We start from the raw sequence: 11250 nt of genomic DNA on the forward strand, positions 1-11250 counted from the left end.
AGGGCCTGGTTCCACGCTGTGTCACTCTGTGATTCTCTGATATGTATTAGAGGACCTAAGAGACAGAAGGAGAAGGGAAGAAGTCTGGAGGTAAATAGTATGCCCTGACCCCTTTCACCCCAAGCCGATACATCTTAAATCTGCTGCTTACTCTATCAATCACAACTTGAAACTATTTAGCAACTGATATCTACACTTAGTATAGTACAGCGCAGAAACAGGCCCTTCGGCCCAAGATCCATGATATCCCAATATAGTTCCTCTCACACTATGCGTAGTTTAGCTTAGAAATACAACATGGAAACAGGCCCTTCGGCCCACGCCGACCAGCGATCCCCGTACTATCCCACACACACACACACACACACACAAGGGGCAATTTACAATCTTTACCAAAGCCAATCTACCGACAAACTTGCACGTCTTTGGAGTGTGGGAGGAAACCGGAGCACCCGGAGTAAACCCACGCGGGTCACGGCGAGGACGTACAAACTCCGCACAGACAGCACCCGTGGTCAGGATCGAACCCGGGTCTCTGGCGCTGTGAGGCAGTAATTCGCTGACCTCCCCGCCCCTTGGTGCCAAGCCATTTGATTCTCCTTCATGCAAAGGCTGACTATTTAGTTACCTAAGACATAGGAGCAGAATTAGGCCATTCGGCCCATCAAGTCTGCACCACCATTTGATTGGGGCTGGTCAAGTTCTCCCCATTCCCCTGCCTTCTCCCTGTAACTTTTGTTGCCCTAACTACTCAGGAACCTATCAACCTCTGCGTTGAATCTCCGCCATGACTTGGCCTCCACTGCCGTCTGTGGCAATGAATTCCAAAGATTCACTACCCCTCTGGGTGAAGACATTCCTCCTCATCTCCATTGTGATGGGGGGGGGGCTACTGGAGTCTGTGTCCTTGGGACTTGTGCGGCAAAGACTGGATAGACTTGGTTTATACTCTCTAGAATTTAGAAGATTGAGAGGGGATCTTATAGAAACTTACAAAATTCTTAAGGGGTTGGACAGGCTAGATGCAGGAAGATTGTTCCCGATGTGAGGGAAGTCCAGGACAAGGGGTCACAGCTTAAGGATAAGGGGGAAATCCTTTAAAACCGAGATGAGGAGAACTTTTTTCATGCAGAGAGTGGTGAATCTCTGGAACTCTCTGCCACAGAGGGTAGTTGAGGCCACAGTTCATTGGCTATATTTAAGAGGGAGTTAGATGTGGCCCTTGTGGCTAGGGGGATCAGGGGGTATGGAGAGAAGGCAGGGATGGGATACTGAGTTGGATGATCAGCCATGATCATATTGAATGGCGGTGCAGGCTCGAAGGGCCGAATGGCCTACTCCTGCACCTAATTTCTATGTTTCTAAAAGGGTTCGGCTTGGCTGATTGGCGCCGACTGCAAGATCCTTTGTCCAAATTGCCACAGCCCGGCCTTTGTGGCGGTGAACTTTTGACTTGTTTATTACAAATTCCTCACATAGTTTGCAAGCTTGTTGTGTAATTATGGACAGGCAGCAAAACCCCGGCCAAAATGCGAGGGAAAAAAAAAAACATGTTATTGGGACTCAGGATTGCTGGCCCATTGTCCTCAGGGGAGATGTCTTAGTGAGATCTCAATGGGAAGCACCTGGAATTAGAGTTTGCAATGGGTTCACTGTAGCTCAACTGAGAGCAGCGAACATCTCTTCAGTCATTAGACATTAGATACAGCGTGGACAACAGGCCCTTTGGCCCACCGACTAGCGATTGCCCCGTGCACTAGTCCTATACTGTAGACAAGAGTCAATTTAATTGTCATTTGGACCCCTGGAGGTCCAAACGAAATGCCGTCCAAACGAAAGACAAGTGAAAATTTGCAATAGACAATAGGCAATAGGTGCAGGAGTAGGCCATTCGGCCCTTCGAGCCAGCACCGCCCTTCAAGGGTCTTGGTGAGACCACACCTGGAGTATTGCGTACAGTTTTGGTCTCCAAATCTGAGGAAGGACATTATTGCCATAGAGGGAGTGCAGAGACGGTTCACCAGACTGATTCCTGGGATGTCAGGACTGTCTTATGAAGAAAGGCTGGATAGACTTGGTTTATACTCTCTAGAAATTAGGAGATTGAGAGGGGATCTTATAGAAACTTACAAAATTCTTAAGGGGTTGGACAGGCTAGATGCAGGAAGATTGCTCCCGATGTTGGGGAAGTCCAGGACAAGGGGTCACAGCTTAAGGATAAGGGGGAAATCCTTTAAAACCGAGATGAGAAGAACTTTTTTCACACAGAGAGTGGTGAATCTCCGGAACTCTCTGCCACAGAGGGTAGTCGAGGCCAGTTCATTGGCTATATTTAACAGGGAGTTAGATGTGGCCCTTGTGGCTAAGGGGATCAGAGGGTATGAGAGAGAAGGCAGGTACGGGATACTGAGTTGGATGATCAGCCATGATCATGTTGAATGGCAGTGCAGGCTCGAAGGGCCGAATGGCCTCTACTCCTGCACCTAATTTCTATGTTTCTATGTAATGTGATCATGGCTGATCATCCCCAATCAGTGCTGCTTGGTTTTGAACCATCTACTAAAGGGAACAGCTTCATGCCTGAACCACTCAGGATCTTGTACCAAGCAGAATAACTCCAGCCATCCCCAATCAGTACCCCGTTCCTACCTTCTCCCCATATCCCCTGACTCCGCTATCTTTAAGAGCCCTATCTAGCTCTCTCTTGAAAGCATCCAGAGAACCGGCCTCCACCGCCCTCTGAGGCAGAGGATTCCACAGACTCACCACTCTCTGTGAGAAAAAGTGTATCCTCGTCTCCGTTCTAAATGGCTTACTCCTTATGCCCCTGTCCCACTTAGGAAACCTGAACGGAAACCTCTGGAGACTTCGCGCCCCACCCAAGGTTTCCGTGCTGTTCCCGGAGGTTTTTGTCAGTCTCCCTACCTGCTTCCACTATCTACAACCTCTGGCAACCACCTGCAACCTCCGGGAACCGCACGGAAACCTTGGGTGGGGCGCAAAGTCTCCAGAGGTTTCCGTTCAGGTTTCCTAAGTGGGACAGGGGCCATGACTCTCAAATCTTAGCAACCAATTAGTCTGAAGAAGGGTCTCGACCCGAAACGTCACCCATTCCGTCTCTCTGCAGAGATGCTGCCCGTCCCGCTGAGTTACTCCAGCTTTTTGTGTCTAGATCAATTTTCCCCAAGGTGATTTCATTTCTGAAACGTGACTCTAAAGATAATTCACCAGTTTCTTCATTGTGACCATGACTGAACTCTGCAATTGCAAATTAACACCTCGTTGTGGAATATTAATGCATTCTCTGAGTGGCTTTGCCTTTGTTAATGCATCCACTGGCAGCAGCAAAGGGTTTGAAGTATTGAAAGCAACTAATATTCGAGTCAATTTTGTAACATTTCACTTGGCATTTAATAGTATGCTGGCCAGATCATCCCATAGCTGTGGAATTTAATTTGTTTTAAATGAAAAGCAATGTTTGAAGTCATCCCTTGCTAAAACTTAAAATATCAAATTAATGATTTGACAATGAAATGCGAATTTTCAATCACCTTGATCAGTTTATGAGCTGTACACATCATGTAACTCCGCTCCATTTACTTTAAAATACTTCCTTCCTGTTTAGTTTGGAGATACAGCACGGAAGCTGGGATGTAATGTTAAAATTGTACAAGGCATTGGTGAGACCAAATCTGGAGTATGGTGTACAATTTTGGCCGCCCCCAATTATAGGAAGGATGTCAACAAAATAGAGAGAGTACAGAGGAGATTTTACTAGAATGTTGCCTGGGTTTAAACAACTAAGTTACAGAGATAGGTTGAATAAGTTAGGTCTTTATTCTCTGGAGCGCAGAAGGTTAAGGGGGGACTTGATAGAGGTCTTTAAAATGATGAGAGGGATAGACAGAGTTGATGTGGACAAGCTTTTCCCTTTGAGAATAGGGAAGATTCAAACAAGAGGACATGACTTCAGAATGAAGGGACATAAGTTTAGGGGTAATATGAGGGGGAACTTCTTTACGCAGAGAGTGGTAGCGGTGTGGAATGAGCTTCCAGTGGAGGTGGTGGAGGCAGGTTCATTGGTATCATTTATAAATAAATTGGATAGTTATATGGATGAGAAGGGAATGGAGGGTTATGGTATGAGTGCAGGCAGGTGGGACTAAGGGAAAAAAAGTTGTTCGGCACGGACTTGTAGGGTCGAGATGGCCTGTTTCCGTGCTGTAATTGTTATATGGTTATATGGAAACAGGCCCTTCGGCCCATCGAGTCTGCGCTGACCAGCGATCCCCGCACATTAACACTATCCCACACACACACTAGGGACAATTTAACACTTACTCCAAGCCAATTAACCTACAAACCTGCACGTCTTTGGAGTGCGGGAGGAGACCGAAGATCTCGGAGAAAACCCACACAGATCATGGGGAGAACGTGCAAACTCCGTACAGACAGCACCCGTAGTCAGGATCGAACTAGGGTCTCTGGCGCTGTAAGGCAGCAACTCTACCGCTGCGCCATCGTGCTGCACTACAGGAACAGGACGTGCTATCAGAAAGATGTTGTCGTGGGTTCAGAGAAGATTTACCAGGATGTTGCCAGGACTTGAGGGTGTGAGCTATAGGGAGAGGTTGGGCAGACTGGGTCTCCATTCCTTGGAGCGCAGGAGGATGAGGGGTGATCTTATAGAGGTGTACGAAATCTCGAGAGGGTAAACACACAGTCTTTTGCCCAGAGTAGGAGAGTCGTAAACAATAGGTCTCTGGTGAGGGGAGGCGGTAGGAAAAAGTGAATGGCATCTTGAGGTGTAACATTTTTACACAAAGGATGGTGGGTGTACGGAACGAGCTGCCGGAGGAGGTAGTTGAGGCAGGTTAATACGCGTCTAATCTCTCCCCAGGCAAGTGTTAAGACCCTGTCCCACTGTACGAGATAATTCAAGAGTTTTCCCCCTGATTCGAACTCGGAGAATGTCCGCAGCGGGTCCGTACGAGTTCGTGGACGTCTCGTAGCGGCTCGTACGAGTAAAAAATAACAGTTTTTTTCCCAACACAAGTATTTTTTTGCAGGGATGGAAAACGTCACGAGTTTACCGGATATCCCGATACCTACCGTTAGCGTTACGAGCCGCTACGGGACATCCACAAACTCCTACAGACATTCTCTGAGTTCGGATCAGCGGAAAACTCGGGAGAACTCTTGAATTACCTCGTACATAGACATAGAAACATAGACAATAAGTGCAGGGGTAGAGGCCATTCAGCCCTTCGAGCCTGCACCGCCATTCAATAGGAAATAGGGCTGAAACCCAAAGGAAATAGGCAACGTTTCGGGTCGAAACCCGAAGGGTTTCGGGACGAAACGTTGCCTATTTCCATCGTTCCATAGATGCTGCTGCACCCGCTGAGTGTTTGGCTGATCATCCAACTCAGTATCCCATCCCTGCCTTCTCTCCATACCCCCCTGATCCCTTTAGCCACAAGGGCCACATCTAACTCCCTCTTAAATATAGCCAATGAACTGTGTGGCCTCAACTACCTTCTGTGGCAGAGAATTCCACAGATTCACCACTCTCTGCGTGTGAGAAAAAAATGTTTTTCTCATCTCGGTCCTAAAAGATTTCCCCCTTATCCTTAAACTGTGTGTGGCCCCTTGTTCTGGACTTCCCCAACATCGGGAACAATCTTCCTGCATCTAGCCTGTCAAACACCTTAAGAATTTTGTAAGTTTCTATAAGATCTCCCCTCAATCTTCTAAATTCTAGCGAGTACAAGCCGAGTCTATCCAGTCTTTCTTCATATGAAAGTCCTGACATCCCAGGAATCAGTCTGGCGAACCTTCTCTGTACTCCCTCTATGGCAAGAATGTCTTTCCTCAGGGGCGATAGATGGCAAAGAGACACAAAAAAACTGGAGTAGCTCAGCAGGTCAGACAGATGCTGCCTGTCCCGCTGAGTTACTGCAGCTTTTTGTGTGTATCTTCAGTTTAAACCAGCATCTGCAGTTCCTTCCTGCACAAGCGATATGTAAATACAGGTTAAGGGATTTACTTGACCTGCTGAGTTGCTCCACCACTTTATAAACATCATTATAAAGCAAATACAATTTGCCAAATGAATATTAACTATTATATTTAAATACAATACAGGTCTTTGGATATTTATTTTACGCGCGTTACTTTCACCTTGCACATAACTTACCATCTGGTTCGGGAATTGCTCTGCCAAGGACAAGAAGGCTCTGCAGAGAGTAGTGCGTTCGGCCGAACGCACTATGGGAACTTTGTCTTTAGATATTTTATTGTTACGCTCGTTAATTTCACCTTTTCATTTAACATTTTAAATATGGTGCTGACTTTAAAATTATGTTTTCATATGATTTTCATTTTGTGGCAGACGGAATAGATGTTAGTAATAATGAGGAACTGCAGATGCTGGTTAAAGCACAAAAGGACATGAAGTGCTGGAGGAACGCAGCAGGTCAGGCAGCATCTCTGGAGAAAGGGAGTAGGAGTCCCTTCTTCAGACTGAAGAAGAATCTCTCGACCAGAAACGTCACCCATTCCTTTTCTCCAGCGATGCTGCCTGACCCGCTGAGTTACTCCAGCTTTTTGTGACTATCATCAGAATCTCTGGAGCAGCTGGGCTTGTACACAAGGATGAGAGGGAATCTCATTGAAGCATATAAGAGTTTGGACACGCTAGAGGCAGGAAACATGTTCCCAATGTTTGGGGAGTCCAGAACCAGGGGCCACTCACAGTTTAAGAATAAGGGGTAAGCCATTTCGAACGGAGACGAGGAAACACTTTTTCTCACAGAGAGTGGTGAGTCTGTGGAATTCTCTGCCTCACAGAGGGCGGTGGAGGCCGGTTCTCTGGATACTTTCAAGAGAGAGCTAGATAGGGCTCTTAAAGATAGCGGAGTCAGGGGATATGGGGAGAAGGCAGAAACGGGGAACTGATTGGGGATGATCAGCCATGATCACATTGAATGGCGGTGCTGGCTCGAAGGGCTGAATGGCCTCTACTCCTGCACCTATTGTCTGTTGTCTATTAACATGGAAGGGCGATGTTTCCTGAGGAGACACTTCTTCTGAATGATTGTAGGGAGGAGATGAAAGATGATAGATGATAGCATGAGGCAGGATAATGCCTGGCAAATTATAGGTGAAGGAGGGCTTTGATAGGCAGCTGGTTGGGACAAAGATCAGACGATTGACTTTAGAGATACAGCACGGAAACAGGCCCTTCAGCCCATCGAGTCCGCAACGATAAGCTATCACCGGCACCATCCCACACATACAGGGGACAATTTCCCATTTTTACCCAAGCCAATTATCCTACAACCTGTACTGCTCTGGAGTGTGGGAGGAAACCGGAGCACCCGGAGAAAACCCACGCAGGTCACGGGGAGAACGTGCAAACTCCACAAAGGCAGAATCAAACTCAGGTCTTTGGCACTGTGAGGCAGTAATGGGCCTGTTGCACTCGGGCGATTTTTTTAGGCAACTACAGGCCACTAGTTTGTCGCCGTGAGTCGTCTCCTCAGTCGCGCAAAAAGTCGTAGCGTATTTCTGGACACCGCTAAATTAACCATATAACCATATAACCATATAACAATTACAGCACGGAAACAGGCCATCTCGGCCCTACAAGTCCGTGCCGAACAAATTTTTTTCCCCTTAGTCCCACCTGCCTGCACTCATACCATAACCCTCCATTCCCTTCTCATCCATATGCCTATCCAATTTATTTTTAAATGATACCAATGAACCTGCCTCCACCACTTCCACTGGAAGCTCATTCCACACCGCTACCCCTCTCTGAGTAAAGAAGTTCCCCCTCATGTTACCCCTAAACTTCTGTCCCTTAATTCTGAAGTCATGTCTGAACCTCTTGTTTGAATCTTCCCTATTCTCAAAGGGAAAAGCTTGTCCACATCAACTCTGTCTATCCCTCTCATCATTTTAAAGACCTCTATCAAGTCCCCCCTTAACCTTCTGCGCTCCAGAGAATAAAGACCTAACTTATTCAACCTATCTCTGTAACTTAGTTGTTGAAACCCAGGCAACATTCTAGTAAATCTCCTCTGTACTCTCTCTATTTTACATCATGTTGGAAGGTTTTCGGTGATAGTGGGTTTGATGCCAATGAGGCTTCTCCTGACGTGGCTTGGCGCCGACTATGACAGTCACTGGCAAATCTCCAAGTGGGACCGGCCCATAACTCTACCGCTGCGCCACCGATACGGGATAGGAGAGTTGTGGACTGCGAAGCCGAAGGGTGTACATGTTAGCGTCATTAAACTCCTTTTCCAATGGGCATTACAACGTGGGTCTACCCCTTTCCTCTGCCCATTTCCCAGAGGGATATCTCCACGCACGCACGCACGCACGGGAGGCTCAGACGATGGACTTACTGGTGGCAGCTGTGCCATTCCCACGTGTGGCGCGGCCGATTTGGGAGGAAGTCCGCGGTTCCCTCGTTCTTCACTCTCTGGGGAAACCGCAGTAGAACCCTGACGTCGTAGTCGGTGGTGTCAGCCGCGTAGGCGGAGCTGGGGAGACAAGGGAGAGTTGGTCTGAGATCAGCGCCTGGCGTTTCACTCAAGCAGCTTGCACCCTAGCGGCATCAACGTAAAACTCTCTAACTCCAGGCAACCCTTGGTTTAGATATAGATATGCCATTTATTGTCACTATACATGTACAGTGAAACTGAAAGCTGCTCGTACTCAGTGCATACATACAATTTTTAGCACAAAAAACAAGAAACAGAAAAAACAAAAAACAGAAGGGAGAAGGGGGGGGTGAATAGGTGCACAAATTCTGCGGCGCTACATACATATATACATATATACAGATGGAAGTCCGTGTTGGGCGGTGTAGTCAGTGCATGTGTGAATTTGAATTTATGGTAGATATAATTCTCGGAAAGCAACTATTCGTGAGTCTGTTTGTCCTGGATTTGATGCACCTATAGCGCCTTCCAGAGGGCAGCAGGTCGAACAGTCCAAACGCAGGATGGGAGCTGTCTTTGGTGATCTTCTTTGCCCTGCTAAGGCAGCGGGAGGTGTAGATATCCATCAGGGAGGGGAGAGGGCAGCCAATGATCCTCTGCGCTGTCCTGGTTACCCTCTGAAGCCTCTCCCTGTCTGCCATGGTGCAGCTGCCATACCATGCTGTAATGCAGTATGTCAGCAGGTTTACCCAAATAACCAATGGAAGACTCGGCATGGGGGAACTGCCGTGGGGGGGGGGGTGAGAACAAGGGGGGTACCCGCACGGGACACTGTGTTACTTTGTCCGCCCCCTTAATGTGGCCTCTATTTGCATACCTTCAGTAGGCAAGCAAAGAAATTCACTGTGAATTGTCACCGTGCATTTGAAACATATAAGATTGTTAAGGGCTTGGACACGTTAGAGGCAGGAAACATGTTCCCCATGTTTGGGGGAGTCCAGAACCAGGGGCAACACACACACACACAGTTTAAGAATAAGGGGTAAGCCATTTAGAACGGAGACGAGGAAACACTTTTTCTCACAGAGAGTTGTGAGTCGGTGGAATTCTCTGCCTCACAGAGGGCGGTGGAGGCCGGTTCTCTGGATGCTTTCAAGAGAGAGCTAGATAGGGCTGTTAAAGATAGCGGAGTCGGGGGATATGGGGGAGAAGGCAGGAACGGGGTACTGATTGGGGATGATCAGCCGTGATCACATTGAATGGTGGTGCTGTCTCGAAGGGCCGAATGGCCTCCTCCTGCACCTATTGTCTATTGTCTATTGCATTCTCACCCCCTCCATCTCTCTCTCTCTGTCCCTAACCCATTCCAGTTCTCCAACTAGTTTCATTATCCCCCTGATTTAACATTATTGTACCATTCTACTGTTGTGTGGTGTCTTTATAAAATTGCTGTTTTTTTTCTCCCAACAATATGTGAATATGTGATTCTGTTCCATTCCGTTTTGTAGTTTTTTTGCACAAAGTCCGCGCGCATTGACGCTTTTCATTTCACTGCACATCTCGTATGTGTACGTGGCGAATAGACTCGACTTGACTTACCTTGCCAGGCACTTCTCCTCAGCTGCACATCGTAGGGAGTACAGGTACGACCTCTGTACATAGGTGGCAGCCTGGACATAGTGTGGATCGGGCACCAGGTCTGGCAAACCTAAACCAGAGCAATAAAGAGGTAGAACCTGTAAGAGTATGTGAGGAGAGAACGTGCTTGACTCAATAGAGAGACACTAAAAGCTCTAACAGGACAAGGGGTCACAGCTTAAGGATAAGGGGGAAATCATTTAAAACCGAGATGAGAAGAACTTTTTTTACACAGAGAGTGGTGAATCTGTGGAACTCTCTGCCACAGAGGGTAGTTGAGGCCACAGTTCATTGGCTATATTTAAGAGGGAGTTAGATGTGGCCCTTGTGGCTAAAGGGGATCAGGGGGTATGGAGAGAAGGCAGGTACGGGATACTGAGTTGGATGATCAGCCATGATCATATTGAATGGCGGTGCAGGGCCGAAGGGCCGAATGGCCTACTCCTGCACCTAATTTCTATGTTTCTAACGACTGAGTTTAGTTTAGCTTGGATTATAGATACAGTTTGGAAACAGGCCCTTCGGCCCACCAAGTCCGTGTCGACCAGCAATCCAACACACACACGCACACACACACGCACACACGCACACACGCACACACGCACACACACACTAACGCACACACACACACACACACGCACACACACTACACACACACACACACACACACACAGGTTTGTAGGTCCACTGGCTTGGTAAATGTAAACATTGTCCCTAGTGTGTGTAGGATAGTGTTAGTGTGCAGGGATCACAGGTCAGCTCGGACCAGATGGGCCGAAGGGCCTGTTTCCACGGTGTATCTCTAAACTAAACTAAACACTAGGAATAATTTACATTTATACCATCCAATCACCCTACAATCCTGTACGTCTTTGGAGTGTGGGAGGAAACTGAAGATCTCGGAGAAAACCCGCGCAGGTCACGGGGAGAACGTGCAAACTCCATACAGACAGCACCCGTGGTCGGGATGGAACCCGGGTCTCCGGCGCTGTGAGGCAGCAACTCTACAGCTGCGCCACCGTGCAGCCACCATGTGTTGAAGAACACTCTTGTGTTTTTGTTTTCCCTAAACAAGGTGCTTTAAGTTTAGACACAAAAAGCTGGAGTATCTCAACGGGACAGGCAGCATCTCCGGGGTAAAGGAACAGGTGAAGAG

General features: G+C 47.7%; 1 protein-coding gene across 2 annotated transcripts in view; it reads right to left on the reverse strand.

Moving 5' to 3' along the window:
- loxl1 (lysyl oxidase-like 1) overlaps positions 1 to 11250 on the reverse strand; it is a 109804-nt gene that overhangs the window by 93334 nt on the left and 5220 nt on the right. For both annotated transcript variants that reach the window (XR_008726266.1, XM_055662917.1), the window contains exons 2-3: positions 10056 to 10164; positions 8418 to 8555 (exon numbers count right to left, since the gene is read on the reverse strand). Coding sequence is in view for 1 of the 2 variants with exons in the window: in XM_055662917.1 (XP_055518892.1) it covers positions 8418 to 8555; positions 10056 to 10164 (247 nt within the window). In the remaining variant the exon portion in view is untranslated. The remainder of the gene's footprint in view (positions 1 to 8417; positions 8556 to 10055; positions 10165 to 11250) is intronic.

This window comes from Leucoraja erinacea, chromosome 36, assembly GCF_028641065.1.
Source record: "Leucoraja erinacea ecotype New England chromosome 36, Leri_hhj_1, whole genome shotgun sequence".
NCBI lineage: Eukaryota > Metazoa > Chordata > Chondrichthyes > Rajiformes > Rajidae > Leucoraja > Leucoraja erinaceus.